The sequence below is a fragment of the Bombyx mori genome, chromosome 10 (assembly GCF_030269925.1).
Source record: "Bombyx mori chromosome 10, ASM3026992v2".
Taxonomy (NCBI): domain Eukaryota; kingdom Metazoa; phylum Arthropoda; class Insecta; order Lepidoptera; family Bombycidae; genus Bombyx; species Bombyx mori.
Window position 1 is genome coordinate 14279927 of NC_085116.1, and position 27329 is coordinate 14307255.

General features: G+C 36.3%; 1 protein-coding gene across 1 annotated transcript in view; it reads right to left on the minus strand.

The window, feature by feature from the left end:
- The window catches only part of -w-2 (scarlet), a 33633-nt gene extending 7533 nt beyond the window's left edge, over positions 1 to 26100 (minus strand). Inside the window, exons 1-11 of the mRNA NM_001256993.2 lie at positions 25853 to 26100; positions 21873 to 22068; positions 20183 to 20231; positions 19070 to 19119; positions 11139 to 11275; positions 9979 to 10149; positions 8330 to 8568; positions 4988 to 5183; positions 4026 to 4160; positions 1875 to 2102; positions 1160 to 1295 (exon numbers count right to left, since the gene is read on the minus strand). Coding sequence (NP_001243922.1) covers positions 1160 to 1295; positions 1875 to 2102; positions 4026 to 4160; positions 4988 to 5183; positions 8330 to 8568; positions 9979 to 10149; positions 11139 to 11275; positions 19070 to 19119; positions 20183 to 20231; positions 21873 to 22068; positions 25853 to 25942 — 1627 coding nt within the window. The 5' untranslated portion in view covers positions 25943 to 26100. The remainder of the gene's footprint in view (positions 1 to 1159; positions 1296 to 1874; positions 2103 to 4025; positions 4161 to 4987; positions 5184 to 8329; positions 8569 to 9978; positions 10150 to 11138; positions 11276 to 19069; positions 19120 to 20182; positions 20232 to 21872; positions 22069 to 25852) is intronic.
- Positions 26101 to 27329: the final 1229 nt, after the last annotated feature.

Here is a 27329-nt window from a genome sequence, read left to right on the forward strand (position 1 = left end):
TATTTTATTTATTTCGAGTTTCACATGAATATGTATTTAATAATATATTATTCTCTTATGTTACTAGTTAAGGAACATCACAAGGTGAAAGAGATATTATACAATTGTCTAGACGAGCGCGACCAAATTACTGAACTACCTACAGAGGTACTTTATGTAGAAGAAGAAGAAGAATAATACGAATAACAGTAGAAGTAAAAAATCATTCAGGTCTTCGATAAATGAAGAACAATATTTTCATAGAAAACACAATTTAAAACCTACTAAATCTTGAATTCTAAGTAAATCTTGAATGTTGCGATGGATGTGTGGAGTAACGAGAATGGATAGAATACGGAATGAATATGTTAGAGGAAGTCTGACAGTGGCACCTGTGACAGAGAAGCTGAGGAGTGTGCGTTTGGGATGGTATGGACATGTGATGCGTAGAGAGAAGATGCATGTGACTAGGATATGTATGGAAATGGTAGTGCAAGGTAGAGGGGGAAGTGGTCGACCGAAATAGACGTAGATGGAGTATGTCAAGGATGACATGAGAGAGAGAGAGAGGAGTGAGTATTGAGATGACGGCTGATAGAAGAGAATGGAATAGAAAAATTCGCTGTGCCAACTCCACCTAGTGGGATAAGGGGGAGAAAAAGAAGAAGAAGAACTTTAAAAAAAGAACTTTAGAGGGAGACTTCAAAAGTATCAAATTTCTCGGACTTCGTGTACAAAAATCAAATATTACGGAGAGAAACAAATAGACTACATTCCATTACCCCAAAGTAAGAAATGGAGAAAGCGTTAAGATAAAGCGTAAAGATATTTTAATGCATTGTCGTCGAATGTAAATGTGGGGAAAAATACGTTCCATAACTTAGATTAGACAATAAGGGGCTTTGCTTGGCGCTCCGCAAAATCTATCTTAATTTCACTGAGTTTTTATGGTTCTTTCAGGAGTCATAAATACACTCAGTCTGACGAGGTGATGCATTCCACCAGATCGTCTTAACGATCCAGACGGGCACTCGTTTTAACTATATTGAGACCTTAGAACTCATATCTCAAAGTGGGTGGCGGCATTTACGTTGTAGTTTTCTATGGGCTCCAGTAAAGTCAGGTGGGCTGTGAGCTCATCCTCCCATTTAAGCAAAAAAATAATAATGAAGGATCTTACCGCACGCTATGGCGACGTTGAGCACCAGAATCGAGATGAATATGGTCAATCCGATGGCGTAGGCACTGTACCGTAGCCCGGCGAGCCAATACACCACACCAGTGAACAGCACCGGCTCTATCAACAGCCCTGGGAACTGTCCAGTGGCGCACCACGATTAGTGTCAATGAAAGCTTTAAAACTATGGCCTTAAACGTTCGGGTATGGTATTGGAACGCAAGAGACCTTAGAACTCATGTCTCAAAGTGGGTGGTGGCATTTACTTTGTAGATGTCTATGGGCTCCGGTAACCAATTAACATCAGGTGGGCCGTGAGCTGGTCCGCCCACTTAAGCAGTCAAAAAAGTTTTTTCTTGGAGAATTATTTTTATGCTATCAGAAATTGAAAGTTTTCACACTCAAATCACAGAAATATTTTCGACAAAATTCAGTATGGTGATAGGTTTAACACCGCGAAATGCCATAAGGATGGCGTCCCACTGCTGGACACAGTTCTCCCCTGCACGTTACGCCATGAAAATAGAAATGGAAAAAGTGTAACTAGTTGATAATAAACTACTTCTATTCGTAACCTTAAAGTTTATTATGATAAAACCGCTAATACTACGAACGGCTAATTCGTATGCGTGGTAGTTTAAAGAGGTCGCAGCTACAGAGATATATAATTCACTAACAGAAAAAGAATTTATCTGTAATGTAAAAGAGCCTTTCTCACCAAAGCGATCATTCTGGCAGTATAATAGACCGGCGTGGAGTACAGTCCAGCCTTAAGTTCTCTGTTGAACAACGGAAACTCCTCAGGAAACATGTGAAGAACTGAATACATGGGGCTGAACGTGTTCTCAGCTATGATGATGAACAGAGCCCCTTGGACGTCTTGAACCCCGGCTTGTGTTAGTCGGGGCGTGCCCAAGAAACAAACGCCAGCTGTTAAAGCTATAGCCTGGAATTGAAAGAAAATGGGAAACCACAGTTAAGATATTCCTTTTGATTGCTATTACAATACATGACAAGGATCACACATTTGAATTCGAACAAATTCTCTCTTCGGACCGTCATGCCGAATGTTGCATATACGAACATATATTGTACACTTATTATAGCTTTAGCTTAATTATAGAACAACTTATGTGTCGTGATTTCGTATCCAGCGATGCAACTATGCTGGGATTAGAATCGCGCATGCGGGTACCAATGTTGCTAATGATATTTTTGACATAAATGGTATGGTTGACATAAATTTAACATAACAATATGTTATTAACGAATGACTTCGGATGATAAAAATGAAATCCGCAAAAGTTAAAATGGCGCAGTCGCTACTTGTGAGTCTGTACGAGTAGGACGATATGAGAGAAAGAGAGGGGAGTGAGTGTTAAGATGACAGTTGACAGAAGAATGAATGGAACAGAAAAATTCGCTGTGCCGACCCCACCTGGTGGGATAAGGTGGAGAAAAAGAGGAAGAACACTTTACTGGTGGTAGAGCCTCTTGTGAGTCCGCACGGGTAGGTACCACCACCCTGCCTATTTCTGTCGTGAAGAGTTATGCGTTTCGGTTTGAAGGGTGGGCAGCCGTTGTACCTATACTGAGACCTAAGGACTTATATCTTAAGGTGGGTGGCGCATTTACGTTATAGATGTCTATGGGCTCCAGTAACCACTTAACACCAAGTGGGCTGTGAGCTCGTCCACCCATCTAAGCAATAAAAAAATAAAAAAGGACGTCTTGTGAGCGCGCCCGGGTGACCCTAATACCTATTTCTGCCGCATAGCAGTAATGCGCTTCGGTTTGAAGGATGCGATCATCATTAGAGAATACAACGGAGACTTTGACCTCATGTACGTAACGTGAATGGTGCTCACAGGTGCTATTGAACGCTAATAAACGTGATCACAGTCTACATCAATCTGGCAGTGGAACTGAGCATGTATAGTCAGTATAATTATTCATTTCGCATCACACTCACATTATTACCAACATACAAACACACCTTACGAATGATTTTTGCGACATAATTTTTTTCAACTGGAGATAAAACTGGTTCAGCCTCGAATAAAAACACGATTGTGTGGTTCCGATGATGATTGATTTTAATTAATAAGGTATTTATGTGTTGTGGGTATTATTAATCTATGACGTAGATGTAAAGTTTTTGTATTTTAAAATTTACAACAGCAAATTATCGGTAATAATTACTTGACTTAAAATATCTAGGGTGGTAAGAGGAGGGGGTTTCACGAGCTCCTACTTCTATATAACAATAAGAAATAATATTTAAATATTATTAATTCATGCAGTTTCCTAATGATCTGCGATCCAATCCAATCTATGTTCAACCTTTTAATTTGTAATTCCGTAGCGAACGACGGGATTTTTTTGGCATCATGTGTATGTATGATCTTGAGGAATTTATTCATTGCTTTTGGATTCAAATCCCAATATTAAGCAACATAATAATATTTTATTTCGTTTGGAATGTTTACTAATCTTATATAATTTTTGTATCCTGAATATGAATTAAACTTATACGGACACGTCGAAGTCTTAAATAGTAAATATTCTCTCACCCGTCACGATAATTGCAAGAGACCACCCAAATTAGTGAAATATTTTGCGAATGTAATTTTAAAAATTTGAGTATTCGTTATTAAATCATTTCAGTTCCAATCTGCATAATTAGGAAATGTGAAGGTCTTCAATCTTTCTTTCAATACACGTGAAGAAGATTAATAATATTAACACAAAGATCTACAAGTTTGCAACGAAAGCCATTTGTAACTAAAAACAAATATCATAGGAAACGGCCTTGATGACGCTTGAGCTGGTGATTCGAAAAAAAAATTTGATGTATCATTAGGCTTACCAATTTCTGTAGTATACGGACCAGTTGAACCCTCGGATCTCTGATGATCATCAGCAGGTATCTGTACACGAGCCACATTATCTTCGTGTAGAAATGTGGTGGCCTAAAGCTGTCACCTCTTAACCTCCTTGAGTCCTATGCAAAATTAATTAATAAACTTTCAATCTCACGTAATCGGCGATATCTATACTAATATTATGAAGAGGAAATATTTGTTTGTTTGTTTGTATAGGCGTCAAAACTACTGAACCGATTTGAAAAATTAAAATATTCTTTACATCGCGTGCCCTGCGAAAACTATTGATGATAGAATAAAATAATGTACTACGACTTTGTAGAACACAACATTATTTACAAAAAGTGTCGCGACAGCATATGTCTAACTATCATAGTTATGACGCAATAAGTGTTCTTTTATTTAAAAAAATAAAACAACGTCAAATGTCGTTGTAATTTTTGTTACGAACCCGAGCGGAGACGAAGCGGGCCACTAGTAAATAATAATAGTATTTATTTTTATCCATTTAATAATCTGTCTAGAGACTATTCGGCTGCAACTCATTTAGTTCATTTTGCATTAATATTTCAATACTGTAATAGGTTAAGGTAACATAGACTAATGGACGAATAATCAATAAACATGCAAGATTCACTGACCTCATAAGGCTTTAAACAGACTATTATCAAAATCGCGACATTCAAAAATAATCAACCGACATATATATACATCTTTATAACAAATGAAGTTCCACATAGATCTAAAGAATTTGAAGTTAAACTTAGCATTTTATATATACAAATCACAAACTTCTTCAATTAAATCTGAAGACCAGACATTTGAACATAAATAGCGGAATATCGAAATCGTTATGCAGAGACCAAACCAGACCAAAGGTAATCAATATTCAAATAACAATTTGATTGATAAACCCGATAATTAATTAATAAGAACGAACTCTTACCTCCACCTCATTATCCATAAGATGATACTCCAAATGAATCTCCATGTCCAGTTCCTTAGCGACATCGCTGACGGCAAACCGGTCGCATATACTCTTGATAGCGTGACGTGACGCAGCTTCGGAGCCAGGAGTTAAAGCCAACACTTTTATGAAGTAATCCGTCGGGTTGTACGTTAAGGGACAGTGGTAGCCGAGACTAAAAGAAAATTAAAGCCAAAGTCAATGGGGTAAATAAAATTTCTCAACATTCTTTTGTGACTATCTATACATGAAGCAAACACTTTGTACCCCTTTTTACGAGAATTGCGCGGACGGAGGAGTATGAAATTTCCCACACTTATAGAGAAAGAAGTACAGAGTGCTAATATTTAAAAAAAATTACGTATAAAAATACATGAAATCAATAAAGAAAACATTACACACACTACCATGTATTTGACACGAACACATATACTCTTTGTTTATTGTCAAACTTTTGTTATTGCTTAAAATCTGTAGTAAAATTTCGGATAGGTGAATATTGTTTATGTTTAATATTATTTGTCTATAGTGTAGTCTTGGCGAAATCTGTGATTATAGAAGTATAAGTATAGTCTTTGACAATAGAACCATAATAATGTTCAAACTTATATGAAATTCCCATTAATTATAATTGAATTTCGACTACTACAGGACTACTAGTATATATAAATAGCGATAATTTTTAACTTTATTTATTTCAGTTCGTCGTCAATCTATAGAATGTTTGTTTACGTTGCGAATAGGAAACAATATTTGTGGTATTCAGTAGAATTAAATTAAAAGAAGCTTAGCTGAAGTTAAAACAACTTAAAAGTTCGCTATGCTTTTACCGTTTAAGCGTTCAAAAAGCGTAAAGCGAAAATAGCCACGACCCCGAGCAGAACTGGTGGTAGGACCTCTTGGGAGTCTACACGGGTAGGTACCACCACCCCGCCTATTTCCGCCGTGAAGCAGTAATGCGTTTCGGTTCGAAGAGCCGTTGTAACTATACTGAAACCTTAGAACTTATATCTCGAGGTGGGTGGCGCATTTACGTTGTAGATGTCTATGGGTTCCAGTAACCACTTAACATCAGGTGGGCTGTGAGATCGTCTATCCATCAAAGCATTAAAAAAAAAAGTATCGGAGATATGATTTTATTTTAAACGACAATCTAAAAATAATTTTCGTATAAAAAAATTACGTCACATAAAATATTAGTATTACATAAAGAGTCACACAGTTTCTGAAGCGGCCAATAATGTAACCTTTTGTTTTTTCACGTATTTGCCTTGTATTCCAGTATTGTAGACTAATAAAAAAAACTTAAATAATGGTAGGTAATTTAGTTATCAGTACATGTACATACTTCCTTACATAATAATCAACATGTATACATACAAAACTGTTTTTAGTTATAGCAACAACAAAAAAAGATAAATATTCCACGTTCAATGACCCCATATTTTTCTGGTACACGTAAACCCAAGCACCGAATATATATTATATTTTTTTACGCAGTTACTACTAAGTGGATTCAGGTAAGCGGATCCGGATCCCAATATAGTAGTTAGAATGATTAGGACGCGTAGCACATCTGTATTTCAACAACTAAAATGCCGCCACCCACCTTGAGACATGAGTAAGTCTCAAATAATGTAGTAAATTAAATCTATCTCATACTTATATACACATACATATCTCCTCGAAACAACGCAAATAAACTAAAAGATGAGAAGAGTTGAAAGGCTCTTTGGTTTAAGCGACATTTCGCTAATATGCCACAATTATCTTTGTAATTAAAGACGCTTTTTATTTGGTACTAGCGACCCGCCCTCGCTTCGCTTCTGAAACTGTAATTTATTATTGATTTCTCCACTATTTAATGAATGTTATTATACATATAAACCTTCCTCTTCAATCACTCTATATATTAAAAGAAACCGCATCAAAATCCGTTGTGTAGTTTTAAAGATTTAAGCATACATAGGGATATAGGGACAGAGAAAGCGACTTTGTTTTATACTATGTAGTGATTAGCATCAACAATCGAATTTTTTTATTGTACTTCAGTTAAGTTTTCTCCATTCAAATAGCCGAAGAAGTTTTTTGTTATGATATTATTGCCAAATTTTAAACTTTAAATGGCTCTCCTGTAAAGTGGCAAAAATATCGCTTAAATCAAATAGCCTTTCGCCCTTCGATATGATCAAATTCTAAAAATTTTTGGAAAAAGTAAAAATAATGCATTAATGCAATGAAACTCTACAAATAAACTATAGTCTGCTGCACCGAAGATCTCGGATGTCGGATTAAGGTCAGTAAATGTTCTAGTCTCGGTAAATGGGTCACGATTGTATTGAGACCGTGTCTAATTAAGAATGCCTTACTGATGAACGTTTACAACTATTGATTCGAATGCCTTGAGAACCATTAGCTGGCTAGCGGAAGGATTTTATTAGACAAATCAATCGTATAGAAAACACTTAAGTTCCAAACGGAATTTCTTTTGCTTATCTTTTTTCAAGGGCTTTGCTTAATTATCAAAAAAATGTTTATAGCTGATTGAAGTGACATTCATTAATTACAAGAAACCATAATCCAATGCAACCAATACGTCATTTCGGATCCTCCCGATCTACTAACGGTGCTTCTTGGTACCTCAAGAGCTCGGCGAGTAAATTAACCCACAGACACGGCCCACTGAGTTTCTCGCCGGATCCTCTCAGTGGGTCGCGTTTCCGATCCGGTGATAGATTTTGAGAAGCACGGCTCTTAGTATCTACGCAATCTCAACTCAAATTTGCATAGCTTAACGTCCAAAATCGTCCGTTAAATCCGAATGATATTAAGTAAATTTAACAGATTGTAAACGTCATCTCAAAGAATTAAAGGCAATAACTTTTTCATTGTGTTAGCGAATAACTTAACACCAAAATTTGACAGCGTGCAGTATTCGTTTAGATCGTAACCATGATTTATTAGAGTTTTTTGATTGGGGTTTTTAAAAGTCTTAAGAAAATATAACTCAGATTGCGTAACCAAGAAATTTAACGAAATGGGAGTGAATAGATCAAGGAAACAAGTTTTGTTTATTTTGTGAATTAGCTTCCGTTATATTCCAAATAAATTTGCATCTAACTGTAGTCTCAAAATAGAAAATCTTTATCGTTGTGATGTATATTTAATCTTGTTTTTCTGTTATTGGCTTGTTTATTAACAAGCCATTTGAATAATAATCGTTACACTATGTCAAGACAAGAGTGTGTCTGTATATTGAGCATCTGCCTGTAGGTGCTTGCACAAGTACAACTAAATCTATTTAAACAGTTGATTGCTTACCTTTCGAAAAATCCCAAAGCAGCAGATGCGTTTCCCGCAAAGGCGATCCTTCCTTCAGCTAACAAGACTAGCTTGTCGAAATGTGCCATCAGTTCTGAGGAGGGCTGGTGTATAGTGCATATCACGGTCTTTCCCTGGGCTGCACTGGCTCGGAGGAGTGATACTAGCTTCAGCGCTGACGAGGAGTCTAATCCTGTGGTGGGCTCGTCGCAAAACAGAAGCCCCGGATCCGTTAGTAACTGAGAAACAGAGTACGGAAAAATGTTCAACAAGGAATACTTTTCTACTAGTTTTTTTTTCTTTTTTTTATTGCCTTTGTAGGCAGACGAGCGTACGGCCCACCTGATGGTAAGTGGTTACCGTCGCCCATTGACTTCAGCAATGCCAGGAGCAGAGACAAGCCGCTGCCTACTGCTTAATACTCTCCACAAGCCTCGTTTGAAGAAGGACATGTCATAGCGCTCGGGAGACACCGTGGAGGGGAGCTCATTCCATAGCCGGATGGTACGTGACAAAAAAGACCTCTGGAAACGCACTGTGGATGACCGCAGTGGCTCCAGGTAGTATGGATGAACTCTACTCCGGTGGCGGGCGGTGCGATGGTAAAAACGAGACGTTGGTATCATCCCGAACTATTTAGTTTATTCAAGTTTATTCATGGTGAAGACTTCATGCGTTACGGAATAATTAAAACGGGATGCCAAACTTATTGCAAGTTCAAGCGAAAGATGTTGTCTTAAAAACTATTCTTAATGTCACGCTTTACATATTAACGGATGAAATGAAGCCGCACGTTTTTTTTTTAATTCAAACAGGTATTTTGAACAGGTAGTAAATTTATACGACGATCATTGGAAGCCCAAGAGAACTGTCTTCGATTGCTCCACTGAAAATACAAGGTTTTTCGATAACGACTTTATCAAATGTTTTTTTACTTTTGTCATCATTCAAAAAATAGCTGATCATTTCGTATTGTAAAATGTTTATATGGATATAAAATGATTGAATTGGACGCATGAGTTCACTGGTGAAATAAATAATTGTCACAATAATAGTGAATTATTCTATATTGTTCATTAAAATAAAGCAGCCGTTAGATTTAGGGCCCGCGATCTGCTCTCAACACCTGCAAATCGTTGAGTCTCACATACCCCGCGCGCCCCTTTTGCGCGGGGACGTCGTAGGAGATTCGGACCTCTACCCGAAAAAAAAAAGCCGTTAGATTTAGAAAGGGAAGGGTTAGGTCATGATTGGCAGCTACTTGGTTCATTGTAGATTGATAAACCTAATTCTATACAAAAAAATTGTCTGAAAAGTAAAATGAACAGTGCCAAAAGTACTGCCGTCGTTGGAATTTCGCTGAAAATTGTCAAGCTTGACAACAAATAACAGGCTTACAAATCTACTAGCGACCCGCCCTCGCTTCGCTTCGGAAACTGTAATTTATTATTGATTTCTCCACTATTTCATGGATGTTATTATACATATAAACCTTCCTCTTCAATCACTCTATCTATTAAAAAAATCCGCATCAAAATCCGTTGCGTAGTTTTAAAGATTTAAACATACATAGGGACAGAGAAAGCGACTTTGTTTTATACTATGTAGTGATAAGATGTGGACTTTTACATTATCAAAAAAGAACTCACTTCAGTAGCGAAAGCCAGCCTTTTCCTTTCTCCACCAGACAAGGTCTTATGTCCATCGAGGCCTCCTATCCTCGTGAATCTAGACTCGTAGAGAGACAACTGCCTCATCAACTGATTCACCCGGCGTTTCCTGGCTACAGTTGATGTGCGTCTATCCATGCGTAGACGAGCCTAAAATATGAAGAAATTGAGATGTAAATTTGCACATATGATTTCTAGGATTCATCTAACAGCATTAATAGTAGTAATTTTAAATTGATCAACATTTAAGAAGTTTTTCTTGTCGTTTATTATTGTCGTTCTGCCGCGAAGTAGTTTTCCGTTCCAGTTTGAAATGTTCGTAGCCCGTTATAGAGTACAATTGACACTTTTAAACCTGATGTCTCAAGTCAGGTGACGGCGGGGTATGCCTAGGGGGCGCGCGCATACCTCGTAGGAGGTTCGGCCCTCGGCCCCAAAAAAAAAAAAAGGTGACGGCGCTTAACACCAGCTAGTTCGTGAGTTCGTACACCAGTCAACAATGGAATGAAAAAATCTAATCCGTTTATTCCAGAAACTTCCACGCAAATAAAACAAATACATTGTTCAAATACCATAGAATTGAAAACTGTAATTTAAAATTTAAACATTTTTAATTAATATAAGTTATTTTATCGAAATCTTTAATTTTGTTTCTCACGAAATACATCTTGAAGGATTGAATTTTATTAATTGAGCTCCAAATTGACAATAATACAAATCATCAAGCATCCATCTCAAGATCTGTAATTTGTGCCGGCCTACACTATATCAAATGAAGTTTGACGGACATGGATTCATACTTAGCAGACTCCAGATATCTCACGGTCCTTCCAATTTATTAATATTCACTAAAGTTCATACATAGACAACAACTATAAATAGTAACGACTGTGAGGGGAATAGAAACGGGAACATAAATAAGTATGGTACGGTATGGTATGGTGATGGTGCCTGGTCTTGCCTGGTATTTAGGAAATAACTAGAGGTGGGCAGGGAGAATCCGGGAAGGTATTCAAGGAAAGCGTATTGGAACTTGTGGTGTGATCAAAGAATCTAGTAAAATTAGCTATAATTAAGGACTTGGATAACTCGTAAATTCCATATATTCTGTGAAGGATCGAGGGCTTGAAATTATTTACCATGACCGTTAGATGCTCGATAACTGTTAGGTTTTCAGCGAAGATGTCGTCTTGATGCATGTAGCCGCTTTCTCTGTCCACGTAGCTGCAGACTGGACGACCGTTCATGATGATTTCGCCGTCTATCACTGTTCCGACTGTAAGAATAAGCTTGTCAGTCATATTTCTTTAAATATCACATTTTAATCTATACTAATATATGAGACCTTCAGCGCAAAAGAGGCCTAAGCTTATTATAGTTAGTATGGAGGCAATTAGGTTTGAATTTTCATGAATTTGAATTTGAGTAAGCAAAAAAACAGTCCGCGCAAAAATTATGTTTACAAAGCTATCTGTTATCTATGGATAAAACTATGGATCGCCGGTTTAACATCAAAATTTATTATATTTTATATAAATTCCAATATACGTCATACATGCTTGAATATACAAAATTGCGGGTTAGGCCACTTTTGCGCCGATGGCCTCATATAACTCTACAGTGGTTTTCACGGATGTTCCGTTGTAACTACTGATGCATCCGGTTGACTTGAAACTTGGTATCCATGTAGAAAATGTACTTAATGGATAGGCTAATATTTTTATGAGTGTTGGACTCCCTAATAATAATGACAATAAATAATAATGTTAATTTTAAATGCCCAGCGAAGCGGGCCAGTACGGCTAGTAGGTGTATATATAAAAATATTGCAAGTAAAGAAACGCCATATTTTTATAAATAAAACAATAAAAAGTGCATAAAATACACAGCCTCTTAAATTATTGTCGTCTTTAAGGTCACTGTCAGGGTTACGAAAACTGAATAGATCCACTTTTACAAATTAAAATATTAGCTAGATTTAAATAACTATTATTGGTTTTCTAATCTCGTTCGCAGTTTTGTTGTGATTTAATTAACGAGTAGACTATTTAAAATATTTTGATTTACGTTAATTACTTTATAGATAGTACTACTGCTGGATAGTATTAATGTTGATTTTTTTTTATTGCCCAAACGGGTGGACTAGCTCACAGCCATCTAAGTAATAAATAAAAAAACTAATTTTACCAATGGGGTTCACAAAATAGGTAGACCACCACCATCGGTGTATTGCATTTCTGGGTTATAATTCCGTCATTATGTACGGAATTCTAATATTTCCCTTAATAAGTGAATATGGTACCCATCATGTGATACAGAAGCTGATCGTAAACTTTATATAACCTCCTTGTTGTTTGTTATTAGTTTAAAAGTATTCTGAGTACCAAAACCTTTTTGAATTACATTTCGACTTATCAAAACCAATTGTTAAAAATTGTCGAATCTATTTTCAAACAGATGCATCATCTTCTATTCGTATTAATTAATTAATCGGTATTTTAATTCAAATTTGGTTTCTGTTATATTTGCATATGTATATTTTATTTATAAAAAGCAGACGTGCGATTGGCTTGAAATTTATCATTGCTCATGTGTTTGTAAAAAAATTCCAATTTTTCCTGTTTCAAGTTCGACTAATTTTTGTAAAAAAAAATACATCGAAATCATAGCTCAGTTGTTGCGTGAAAGACGGACAAATATTTTTTTTTGCTTAGATGTGTGGACCAGCTCACGGCCCACCTGGTATTAAGTGGTTACTGGAGCCCACAGACAACTACAATGTTAATGCCGCCACTCACCTTAAGATAAGATTTCTAAGGTCTCACTTGTAGCATTACATTACATTGCTGTACATAAAAAACTTGTACATTAACATATACTTAACTTAGTAACTTGTTATAATTGTTTTTTCTTTATCCATGATCAATACAACATCAGGTAATAAAAATTATCACTTTATAACAATACACCCACCCATAACTACATAAACCTCGTGGTACATTTTACATCTATTATTTTCACCTTCTATTCTAACACTAACTCCTAAGAAACTTCTAAGCAAAAAGGTGTCTGATCTTCAAACAAAAGCGCATAGCTACTTACTGGCATTTTGCTTATTAAATGGTATATCATAATAGTAAGTATCTCACCGTGCGAGTTCACAGCAAGATCCATTACCAGCTTAGATTAGGGCTGAGCAACCTTTTTAATCAATGGGCCAATTAAATTTTTTTTTAACGGGACTTACATAGATGAACTCTTATTAATAATTTTCGAAACTTTATTTCTTTGTTAAAAACAAACAAAAAAAGAACAGAAAAACAAATGGACGAGAGAAAGTCGATAAAATAAATTCAATTTTAGAAATGCTTGGCAAGCCGCGTGTTCCTCGTCCTTGTTTTAGATAGTATGTCATCGTGGTTAAATCGGAAATCCACGGAACCTGCTACTATGGACGAATAAAAGTGGTAGCTTGAGGCCAGGATTAAAATATTTCGATCTTCTTGTTAATAAGCAGTTTTTTTTAAATCTGTAATGGTCACTAAGCTTGCTGCTTCTTCCAGCACCAACATTAGTTAATTGAACATTATAAACCAATTAGCCACATTGTTAGTCAGTATTCAATCAGCCAGCATTGTGTTATTGGATGTTACGCAATAATGTAGTTTTTAATTAGTTTTTAACCTATTTATTACCTTATTGCTATTTAATTTAATAAGTATACTATTTCCCAACAGCTTTTTAACATCGGTTCAAGTTGTGCTCAATCGTTTTTCGGGTTCTTGCGAGCCCCCATATTTGGGTATTAATAATAATTATGCCACGTTTAAAACCTGACCATACAAACTGTAAAGTTATGTTTTCGAAAACATTGGTACTTATTAACATTTATTATTGAACGGGTCCTTCCTATGCATATCACTTTTGTACTTCATTATAATTACCCATTCAGAAGTTCTAATTCATAATGAAAATAGTCACAATGAAAAAACACATTGATATTTACAGAATAGCGCCATTACACGCAAAATTAAGCCGAAGATTTAATTGACTTAACATCATTTCTTTAACTACCCAAAAAAAAATTGAACAAAAACGTGCTAAATTTTAACTAAAAACACCATCTCTGGAACCGGTTAATGCTACTGTTTGATTTATCAAATACGAAATGAAGACGATAAAATAGTCGTAAACAATAAAGAATTTGCTAAATATTTTTTCATTCACATGCTTTTTTTGGTCTATTATTAGTGGTAACTCATGTTCGTTTATATTATTGCATGATACGCTGTGACTATATCTCAAATATAGTAATTATAAGGATATCTATGTAATAATATTAAGCATAAGTTCTAAAACTCTAATCAATCACTGCCTAAGTAGGCATAACGAACTGAAAACACACATATCAATCTCTGTCACTTAAGATCAAACAAACATCCACGCATATAATTACATATAGAAACACATTAATTTAAAATTATAATACAGTAAATAATCTTAAAGCATATAGTTATAAAGACTTAAAAGGCAAACAATGGCATATTTTACTGGTGGTAGGGCGTGTTGTGAGCCCGCACGGGTATGTATCACCCCCCTGCCTATTTCTACCGTCAAGCAGTGATGCGGTAATAAAAGAGAGATATATCTTGCCTCAGATAGATCTTCAATTTAAATTTCACACAATATCCTATGGCTTGAACGCAAAGGGAAGTTTGATGATTCCTTAAATGAGAAGCCACATTAGACAATGTGGCTTCTCATTTAAGGAATAATTGACATTGCTCGGTAATGTGAGATTAAAAGTGTAAAATGAAGGTTCTAAATAACTGAGACTCAACAGTCTGCTTTGACCCTCCCCCCCTAGCTGAACCCGTGCTCATCCACCAGTCCCCGCGAAGCCTTCCGTCCCAAAAAAAGTTTTATCCTAAGGATATGCGGCTACTTAATCTCGACATCTATGATGATGCTGTGTTTACTATATTATATGCTGTACTTACCCGGTTACAGATTTTTATTAGCGTAGATTGCAGAAGACCTCTCGCACCGACTAGCTTCGCAGTAAAGCAGACATGACATTGGTTTCAAGAATTAAGGGGTAGGTTAATTAAAAAAAAAAAAAAAAATACGATGACTTGAAACAGACAGCGGGACCATTCTGGCTGAGAGTAGCAAGGGATAGGACCCATTGGAAGGAATTGGAGGAGGCCTATGCCAAAAGGCACACCGAACTTAGGGACCTCTTGGAACCCTATGTTTAGGAATAAAAAGGCTATTATTATTATTATTCATTTAAAAAAACAAGGTAACGAAGAATCAATCGCACGATATAGATGAGTTTTTTTGGGTCGAAAGACAGACGATTATCGTATAAGTTTTTTGACCTGAAATTGCTAGAATGTAATTAAAGCCATTAACTTTTATTAGCTGCTTTTATGACCGTATAGGCGTTCCTAATGGTTCATCTGTGTTAAATTTGAGATTTAAAAATAATGAAACTATACAATTTCTCTGGATAAAGAGTTAGTTGCTCATGTCTCTCAATGGCCCACAAACTACCAATCGATTTGTAGATCGGTTGATATGTACAATAAGAAACTAACGAACACACTTTTTTATTCTTCATGCCATATTTTATTTACCATGATAAAAATTATCTAATCTGATCATACAAATTAATATCAAACTATATGAACTTCCACAAATACAAAGGGCTTTGAATTGGGACACAGAACAAAATATTTTTAAAAATAACTTGATTAAAATAGTTGAATTTAACTTTCTTTTTTTTGCTTAAATGGGTGGACTAGCTCACAGACCACCTAGTGTTAAGTAGTTATTGGAGCCCATAGACATATACAACGTAAATGCGTCACCCACCTTGAGATATAAGTTCTAAGGTCTCAAGTATAGTTACAGCGGCTGCCCTACCCTTTTAACCGAAGCGCATTACTGCTTCACGGCAGAAATAGGCGGGGTGGTGGTACCTATCCGTGCGGACTCACAAGTGGTCCTACCACCAGTATAATAATAACTACAATAACTATGAGCATGTAATTTGTTTGTAAGTAAATATGTGTGCTACTGTGTATCGTGACTTATAAATAGGTGTAGTGAAGAACGAAAACCGGTCATCAATAAATCATAGCGAATGAAAACACTAAATTTAGATAACAGTTTGTAAGCATCAATGAAACATCATTAGTAAACAAACATAGTTGTTTTTTTGCGACTAATATGTTTTGATTGGCTTAAATAGGAATAAGTTTCAATTTATTGATGGGAAGCGGTAAAAGTAGGTTATTGTCTGCACAATGTGAAGATCGCATTGTTTTGTTTTTGTTTGGGATAAGGGACGAAAGAACTCACGACCCCTAACATCAAACAGACCGGTTACCCAAACTTACAAAAATCAGAAAGTAACCATCGAACTTATGACTTGGTAATTTAAATCAAAGACTGACGTGCTTGGCAAACCTTCAGGTAATTGGTCGCCACCGGGTACAAATTTGAAAACACAAGAAATAAATTTCGAAGTCATATTTTTGGGGAATCTTGGGAGAGATTGTGTATGTAATTGTGTAAGCACACTCTCGCAAAGGTCAAAAGCGCTTCGGTATTTTTCAAATTACTGTTTTTTAAAGCTATTGCTATAAGAGAACAAAAATACATTCACCTTGTTAAGAACTTGCTCAGTACATATTTTTTATTTGAAATTCGTTTAAAAATAATTGGAGCATTCAGCAATGAACATTTTCTTTTAACTTCTCTTATCATAAGTAACACAACAGAAATGACCAATTTTATTTACCATTACTTTGAAAATTTCGCAATCTGGCAGGAGTTAATCCCCAAATAACAACGAAAAGAATACACGTAAGTTTTAATGACCTAAATACAGAAGTGGCGTGGAAATAGCGAATGGCTCCCTCCACTACGGACCTGGTTTTCCTTAAACAATGGATCGAATGCAGGGAGCTAACCCAGCTTAGCTACCAAAGAACATTCGGATGCATCTAATTTAGCTATACAAAAGTCGTTGAGTGTATATAACGAAAGAGACTCCGAAACGACTGGACCTATTTTGTTGAAGTTTTCTTATTGGCCTAGTTAGTGATCCTGTGTAGTTTGGTAGCAATCGGATAAAAGTCAGATTGCCTAGCAAAGCGTGCCGAGTTTTAGATATTTCATAAAGTCAAATGACTAATAGTTTCGATGATATTTCCATTTAGATGTTTATTTTAATGGTTCTTTTGCTGTTGTGTATGAAGTTAATAAATAACGAACACCATCAAACGTCAGAAACTTTCCTGTTGCATAATATTTTAAAGCAGGCTTCAAGTAAACCACGCGAATTGTTTTGTAACTTGTTGTGGTAATGAAACGCGCACCAAATGCTACACGTGTACCCCAAATTATTGAATCGTGCTAGATTTTTACAATTTATTATCATGTTTTATGTAGATTTTTAATTTGATTGTTGTGTAATCTTGATTTTAAGATAGTAGTTTTTGCAACTTGATACATTTCAATTGTGGCTCGTTATGGATGATTTTCTGTGTGAAAAGCGAGAGTAAAATTGTTTAAAACAAATAACAATCCTCATACATCAAATCTACAAGATGAAAGTTCTCCATTGTGTGGTTATCTTTCATGAAAAACCTTTTGTTTTGTTTTTTTCATCTTTTTTTAAATGAAATTGGGTTCACTACGAATTATCCATACCTTGGAAGATGTTCAAAGTTTATTACCTAAATTTCTATTTATTAGCCGGAAGATTTTAGTTAGAGTGATTTATTTTTTGATCATCACCCCGACCAATTTTTATATACTCGTGTTTTTTTTTGTAGTCAGGTTTTTTCTTACGGGGATTAAGATAATAAAAAAAAAAAAATCAAACACTCGCAGAACAATTACAAGTCTACATAGGTAGCATTAATCAGAGATTGGTATGCAACTGCAATTAACAAGTACAAAACCAGAAAGTGATGATAAAATAATTGTCACTATTATATAATTAAACAAAAATGCAGTATGCCAAACCCTGCTCTCGTGATCTGTGCTCATTCGAACTGCCAACATTTAAAAAAATATATACCGCGAATTGTACTTTTGAACTAGTTACAATTGATTGTAGAGTAGTGCATGTTTCTACGCACTTTTTTTATTGCCCTTGTAGGCAGACGAGCATACGGCCCACCCGATGGTGAGTGGTTACCGTCGCCCATGGACTTCAGCAGTTACAGGGGCAGAGCCAAGCCGCTGCCGACCGTTAAGTACTCTCCACCAGCCTCGTTTGAAGAAGGATATGTCATAACGCTCGGGAAACACCATTACATAACATATATTAATAACACATATTAATTTACCATAACACATATTAATTTATTATCAAATTCAAATACTTTAAACCATTTTTTTTTATACCCGATCTGTTCGCTGGTAGCCTCAGGGCTATTCAGCTACGTCCGGTAGGTGAGCTCACGGACTCAAGCTGAGAGAATTTGCTAACACTAGCCCTAGTAAGAGCAGTGCTTCGAAGAATCGACCACTGGATCGGAATCGCGACCCACTAAGACGATCCGGTGAGAAACTCACTGTGCTTCTATCTGTGGGCTAGTTTGCTCATCGAAATCTTCATCGTAATCGACAAGTTCGACGAGGAAAAATCATTTATGTTACGTTCCATCAATTGATCTCGATGACCCACGGATGTAATTTTGGAAAACATATTATTATACGTACAGACAGTTTGACATTTATGTATTCATAGAAAGAATTTATGCAAAATTTGTAACCGACACGCTCGTCTAGTCTACGTTCTTACAGAATGAAGGTTGACAGAATATCTAAACGATGCACACATAATATAAACCAATACCCAACCAAGCAATAGGGCTCTATCTAGTGGCTTTTCCTAATCCAAACAACTGCCTACTACAAAATTATGTGAATAACATCGTTTGTGAATATGACTGACATGTTGTATCAAAAAGTAATTGTTACCGAAATCATATGTACTTAAAATTATTGTAACGAATATTAAACAAAGCTTTTTAAAACTACTCACATGGGCTTCGATGGGCTAATGCAGACATGAGCGTAGTTTTTCCAGCACCGCTGCAAGAAAACATCAAATTAGACAAATACCGAAACCAGTAGGCAACGGCCTGGCTGTGGCCTTACCATGATGTCCATGAGTGACGGTGACTACTTACCATCGGATGTGCCGTATGCTTACAGTGACAATAAAATGTGACAGTAATTTATTATTAAAAAATATTATAATAAATTTTGTACTGGAAAGCTTAATTTTTTCAGCTACTCCCGGACTGGTAGGTGAGCTGACGGGGCTCACCCTGAGAGAGTTGCTTACGCTAGTCCTAGCAAGAGCAGTACTTCGTTGAATCTAGCACCGTATCGGAATCGTTATTTAACTAAGACTCATTTCATTATGTAAAACAGGAAGACTTAAAAACGATACAAATCGAAATGGTTTACGGAAGCCTTTGTCGACCGGCAAACAGATCTATAGAAGTTTCAATTTTATTGTATAACGGTTGTCCCTTCAATCTAAATGTTGAAATGAAGATAAGGGTCGATGGTACCCACCCTACTGAGCTGATAATATGTTCCATTATCACCAATAGATACCGCTTGAAAATGGCAGTGTATTAGTGTAATAAATACTCAGAGAACGCTGCATAATCTCAAGTGAATCCTATAGCCGCTTTTTAAGACATCCATCGGAACAGATCAAGAAATGATTCTAGGCTACAAACTTCGTGTCTTCCTCTATACTAACACAATAAGAAAGCAACTGCTATAAAAACTGAGAAGTTATAATCTAATTTAAATATTTTCTCAGTCGTGTTGGGATTTAAATAAACCAATGTGTCAACGTTTCCTACTATTCTGAATCAAGTTAAGATGGAAATTTGATATTGGAATGCAATGCAGATAGACTCGTTGTCGTTTGAGCGATAACCTAGTAATAAATATTATTGATTCGTCTGTTTGTATAATTTTGAATGTTGTTTTTAAATAACAAAATAATACCTAATCTTTATTTTTTATTCGAAATTTGTTGTCTCGAATTGCCGTTGTCTATATAACTCAGCTTGATGTTTGATTCTTTAAAATTGCCAAATTGTTTGATCTGAAAGTAGCAGTAGCATCTTACCTAGGTCCCATCAAAGCAATAAGAGTGCCAGGTTTCGCTATGCCGCTCACTGCGAAAAGAAAAAATGAAAATAATTTTAATGTAGCATCATTTTCAAAACAATACTGAAGTATTTTGTGGTCCAAAGGATAAAGCTCTCCCGGTATACTCAACTCGGGAATGACATCTACGATGAAGGAACAGTATCGTGTAATAGAGATCAAACCCGTCAAAATTATAATGCTACACAACTGAGTTGTACACTCATAGTAGCTTCAGGTTTTAAGGTGCCAGGGGCGTGCACGGTTTTGAAGTCTATGGGTTCGGTTAGCCACTTAACACCAGAGCTTGTACACTCATCTACTCATTAAAAAAAAATGTCAATATGAGAACAATCCGCATAATCTAAAATCGAATACAAAAAGATCTTCTTTCTAGTACTGTAAATGGCAACATATATTTTATTAAACATAAATTTTGTTTCACAATGGACCCGACAACGAAATTACTGAATCTCTGTAACAACTCTTAAGGCCGAGGACTTTGAAAGTCATTGTGAAAGCACCACACGTGTAAGCTCGAGCGTGTGAATTATCACGTATTCTAAAATATTACTTTCCACGTGTATTTAAGTTTCTGATTCAGGTTAGAATTCGAAAGGAGGCGCCCGTCAGTCAATCTTGAAATATGGCTTACATTTTGTATAATAATGCATATAATATGTCTGTTTTGAATAAATATTTTATACAATGCTATCTAAAACTCAATTTAGTTTTATTCTGGATGCTAAACTTTTGTTGAACAACTGAGAGTAGCGGATCGCAGTTTTAATAGCACATTCGATTATTCATCAGACGATAAGTCTGTAGGCCTCGCCTCCGAAAATTTTCTAGGTAGCAGTAACCAACTTTTCTACTTCAACTATTTTATCTTTATTTTCTCCTACCTATGCTGATAGCCTCTCAAGGCTATATCAGCGTTACTCTGGCGTGTAAGTGAGCTTTCGGGGCTCAAATCAGGAGGTGTTGCTAACACGGGCCCTAGCAAGAGCAGAGTTTCGCAAAATCTATCATCGGATCGGAAACGCGACCCACTGAGAAGATCCGGCAAGAACCTCAGTGGGCTGTGTCGATGGGTTAGTTTACTCACCGAACCCTTCGTCGCAAGCGACGGGTTCGACGAGAAAATATTTTATCAATTAGGTATGTAGGACATCGTGGTTTGGAAGCCAAAGTAGTAGTTATACTATTCGAACTGAAAATATTAATATTATGACTCAGGATGAGAATTAGCAGTAATTGTGGGTATCGCCACCGAAGACAGACAGACACTAGCCGCACGAGAACAATCAAATCTGAAGCTAATAAAATGTGCTCTTGGGTTTATAGAGCAAAAATCGCGAGTCATTGGTTCAACTGCGCTAATTTTGTTGTAATTATTGGCTGGTAACCATCGCTTTTTTTATGCGTAAGTAGGCTTACTGAAATAACACTATTTACCGACACCGATAATTATTTAAGAAGTAAATTACTAAGAAGTTTGATCAAAATTTTAAAATCAATAGAAGAACTGCTGTCTTTTTTCTCGAAGCACATGAGCCATTCGCTACAGAAATCGGCCGGATGGTGGTGAGGGCTGATCATAAACAATATTATAGTAGGATATTTTAAGACATCGGGACGCACTATAGGACGTTCTAACTTATACGTACCATTATTAACTAGTCGTTTCAATCTTCCATTTTTCAGTTTCACGTGCACTGTCACATCCCTCCACACGAGGGTGCAGGGTCGAGGCGAACGTGGGACTCCGAACACCTCCTCCACTTCAGGGTATAACGAGTCATACTTGACGGGGCTGGTCTTGATGCCGCTGTCTATATAGACTAAGTCTGCAGGCAACAGCTCCTGTGAAATAAGAAGTAGTTTATTATTTTATTCTTAAGCTATTGCATAGATTTTATCGCGGGCTTTGAGCGCGGCGACTGAATCAAGAAGTTCCGTAACGAAAATAACCTGACACCCCACTACGCCTACTATATAGCTCGCGTTCAACACATTCACACGTTGCGCTTGTGTAGTGTTTGTGAATAAGCGCGTGGCGTGACGTCACACTGCATGCGCATCATGAAAAGTCTGCCCATTTCTCTCTCGCGCGGTCTAGCTTATGAGTGTGAAGGGGACAGTTAATGTTTTGCTTTTATTAATGTTTAATATAGCGTGGTCTTGTTTTTTATTGCTTAGATGGGTGGACGAGCTCACAGCCCACCTGGTGTTAAGTGGTTACTGGAGCCCATAGACATCTACATCATAAATGGGCCATTCACCTTGAGATATAAGTTCTAAGGTCTCAGTATAGTTACAACGGCTGTCCCACCCTTCAAACCGAAGCGCATAACTGCTTCACGGCAGAAATAGGTGGGGTGTTGGTACCGTGCGGACTCACAAGGGGTCCTACCACCAGTAAAGTAAAGTAGGTTGCGTTATGTTAACTCACTTATCTACTATCTTAACTAGATGTTTCATTACATTTTTCTGGTAGATAGACCAGCAAGCTCAGTCATAGGAACCCATAGACAAGGCCGTTGTTACCACACCCACTATGAGATATTAAAGCAATTGCTTCCTAGCGTCTAGTTGCAAAATCAACTACGTTATAATTTAAAAATGCATTTCCTATTTGATAATATGTATATAATTCTCCATCAGATTTGATAAACAGAGGAAAAAAAACAAAGTTATATATATACCTAGGTCACATAATAACACGAAAAATAAACTGGCAAAGAAACTGTACTGAAGTTGAGACTAAGATATCTACTCTCTAAGTATATCTATCTAACACTTCTAAAATTTCAATGTAACACCGATTAAACCGCAAAACGTAGCTTGAGAAATCTCAATATTAGTTTAGAGTTCACGCAACCAATATATATTCGCTTATATTAACAACAAACTACAAAGAAAATGTAATATAGCATGAGATTACGTCACAATCCCAGAAGTATTCCAGAATTATTCCAGGAGCTTTGAGATTCGTAGAGTATTTAGGTAGTTATAGTCGAATTGGCTTTTTAAATGTTGGAGGCTCTTAATAGATCGAAAGAGGCTTTCACACTAGCAACTTATATTTTACGAAGAATTTATTTGGCTTTGGTTAGTTGCAATACTGTAGTTTTAATATTTCCATAAATAGACAAGGCCTCTGATGAATCAACTATATATATGTACTTTATTTCAGGTAGAAGAGGATCACGCGCGTCGTCCTGGCCTCTAGTGATTGGAATTTCAGAGTATACACTATAAGTTTTTTCGTTGGACAAATGACTAATCTAATGCCAAAATCAGGCATTTATTTATTGCTTTGATCTATAACGTTAGGTTCAATTGCTTCCGTCACGTTTATCCAAAATAGCCATTTTTGCTTCGGCTCACTTCTTACGAAAATCAACTCTTTGTCACAGTTACACAGGTTCAACATTCAAACTTATCTGGGAGCATTAAAGTTAATAGATTATAATGGCTCAGCATACAGCAAATTTTTCTCAAATCACATGCGCGTAATATGTTAAATATCTTCAATAATTAGGGTTGGCAACTCTATCAAAAAGTTTTTATTGAAGTTCCGTGTGATGGTCGTATTTAATACAGCGGCCGTGAACAAATAAAACGGCCCTGGGCCCAGCTGCGGGCGTCGTGGCATTATGTCGAAGACCCAGTATACATAATTGCTTCGAATCAGGATGACTCGATACGTCTTACTGTTGGGAAAGTAGCGCTTTTGAAAATAATATCAGTTATAAAACACACAAGCTTCTGTTAATAATAACAGCCTATTTCAGCCGTGAAGCAGTAATGCGTTTCGGTTTGAAGGGTGGGGCAGCCGTTGTAACTATACTGAGATCTTAGAACTTATCTCAAGGTGGGTGGCGCATTTACGTTGTAGATGTCTATGAGCTCTAGTAACCACTTAACATCAGGTGGGCTATGAATTCGTCCAATCATCTAAGCAATAAAAATAATAATAATTATTATAATCGAATATTTCCAACGCACATTACATGAATCCGGAATGGTAGCCTTCCCCTTACTATATGTTAAGGCCTCTCCACATTCACCCGAGAATCACGAAACAAGTCGAGAACAACACGAGAATAGTAGCTGCGATTCACACGTTCATCGCAAGTTCACGGTATGAGTTTTTTTACCACTTTTTATAAGCTCACTCTTGGCGTACAGTATGTACTGTTTGTATATCAATTTTGTAATTGATTCAATAACTTACTCTCACTCTGGCAACTTGATATTCTGGACGTAGCTAGGAATTGCATGATTGAACTCTAATACTTAAAATGGTGTGTTTTTTTTAAAGAATCACGTGAAAGTATCGAAAGTTTGCGCGCGAACTTACAAATATATGGATAGGCTTTTGATATTTTACATAGCTTCTTAAAATTACATATGTATATTACTCGTATAATCCGATATTGTTTTACCGAAAACAAGTTTTTCATGTTCTTTGCGTATCCGACTCTTAATTTAAATATATGTATTTACATATGTAAGATTAAAAGGTATGTAAGTGAAATGTGGATTTGATATACAAGCCGCAGGGCTAAGCCTCCACAATATGAGATTTTTTAATGTGGATCGGTAGGTAAGGATAAGATTACAATATCACTCGACTTCATAAACCTCCCGGCATCATTTACGTCATTAGGCCCATCAGTGGGTTGCTACTCACATAACATCAGTTTGAAACTGTTTTCTTTATTGCCCTTGTAAAAAGACAAACATGCAGCCCGCCTGATAATGGTTACCGTCTCTGATGGACTTTAAAAATATTAGGGGCAGAGCTAAGCTGTTGATTAGCACGGAGTATTCTTCCCCAGCCTAATTAAAAAAAGATCTTAATGTATACATATTATAAGAGATATTAATAAATTGTTAAAAACTTTTACACTTAATACTTATTTTAATTAAAATTCTATACTTAGTTGTTTCATTTTTGTCAAGCTAAAGAAATGGAAATGGATGAATAAAATTAAGTAGTCACTTAAATGTAACATTAAAATTGCGTTAATCATATTTTTAAATATTACCCGTCCGTTAAGTTTTGAATAGTTAGCTAATGTCTACTTAGGTTTTGCGTAGTGCAAAATACGAAGTCACTTTTGAAATCTACATACCTCTAATTGAGTTTATTTTTAAAACTTATGATTTAGTAGTTTATAATTCTAAATCCAATAGTCTAGTCCCGAAAAACTTTATAGAACTTCGTAATGATAAATATGGTGCAATCGCAAAATGTTCGGGTACCTTGTTGGTGCGTTTTAATTATTAATATAAATAATGATATATAAATTAATGATAGAATTTCTATGGAATTTCATTTGCTACAAATCTATAAACACATCTATGTACAAAAATATACATTTTCATATTAGGCAGCAAAAAAAATCATCATAAATTTACATTAGATATCAAATTGTTTTCGCATTATTTTGTTAATTTAATGCTTATCTCACGAGATATGAGCTAAGATAAGAAATATTTACATTTAAAACATCTCAAATAGCATCTTAAGTATATCAAAATTTATATATTTTCTTCGATAGTAACATTATTTAGTAATTACTTGAAGAGGTTACAGCAATGCGGCAATTAATGAATTATGGATCTTCAAACTTACATATGAAGTACTCTGCAAAGGTTGAGGGCTTTCACTCTTTTCAGGGCTGTTATCGGCGCTCCTCTTTGTCGTATCAGCTTTTTTACCCATTTTCCGGTACGAAAACCTTTCTAATTTATTTTTCCCAAAACTAAAGCTTAAATTTCTGTCCTAAGCACCTGTGCGATCATTTTACCGACGTGACGTGCGTGCGAGTTTAGTTAGCCGCTATAGTACACGACTGCCTACTAGCGATGCCTCGAAACTTTGACATTAGGCCATGGTCCGGAAAGAGATAGCGACCAATATTAGAACGAGAGCAACATATTTCTTTCATTACATCCGATTAGAAATTGTACGAATGATTAGTAGGCCTATGATTACTGCAGTCAGTTCGGTCAGTTCTATGCACTGCTGCTGTGTTTAACAGATTTTGATGTGTGAATATTGTTTTTTCTTCCACGGCTTATACAAAATAACAAACTTTTTTATTTTACGTTAGTGAAGAATTTTAATAATACTTTAAGGGAATTTTAATGTTAATGATGGATTTTATCGAAAAATGAAGGGTTTATCGTTTGGTTTGGTACAACGTTAACTACCAAGATACAAAATTAAATGTAAAATTAGTTACAAAAATTCTAGAAACATATACTTGTTTTATTCAAACGGAATCGAAACTAAACACCTAAATGTTATAATTCAATTAATTGCATTGAATAAACAAAGTATGCGCGTTCAGTAGTAATCAGTAGTCTGTCTACCGCATTGTCCTTCAAGTAGCTCAGTAATGCATTGCGTGAATGTTTTGCGGTACCCGAGCCGGAAATCGAGATGATACCGGCATCTCGTTTTTACCATCGCCCCGCCCGCCACCGGAGTAGAGTTCATCCATACTACCTGGAGCCACTGCGGTCATCCACAGTGCGTTTCCAGAGATCTTTTTTGCCACGTACCATCCGGCTATGGAATGAGCTTCCCCTCCACGGTGTTTCCCGAGCGCTATGACATGTCGTTCTTCAAACGAGGCTTGTGGAGAGTATTAAGCGGTAGGCAGCGGCTTGGCTCTGCCCCTGGCATTGCTGAAGTCCATGGGCGACGGTAACCACTCACCATCAGGTGGGCCGTATGCACGTCTGCCTAAAAGGGCAATAAAAAAAAAAAACATTCGGAAGGAGGTAACATGAGATGATCACCGAAAGCTATCACATAGCTGCCAACCAGTGATTTAAACTTACTTCAATGCCGATTCCAAATAACTTAGAAAATCGATGTCAACAAAAATAAGCTCGAATTAGCCTTATGAGAACACTAGCTGTACCCGTCCGCTTCGCTGGGCATTTAAAATTAATATTATTATTTCTCACCCCAACAAAGATTCTCATCATTAATGCCCCCACAACTGGTATAGGGAGTCCAACACTCATATAAATATTAGCCTATCCATTAAGTACATGTATTTTCTACATGGATACCAAGTTACAAGTCAATCGGATGC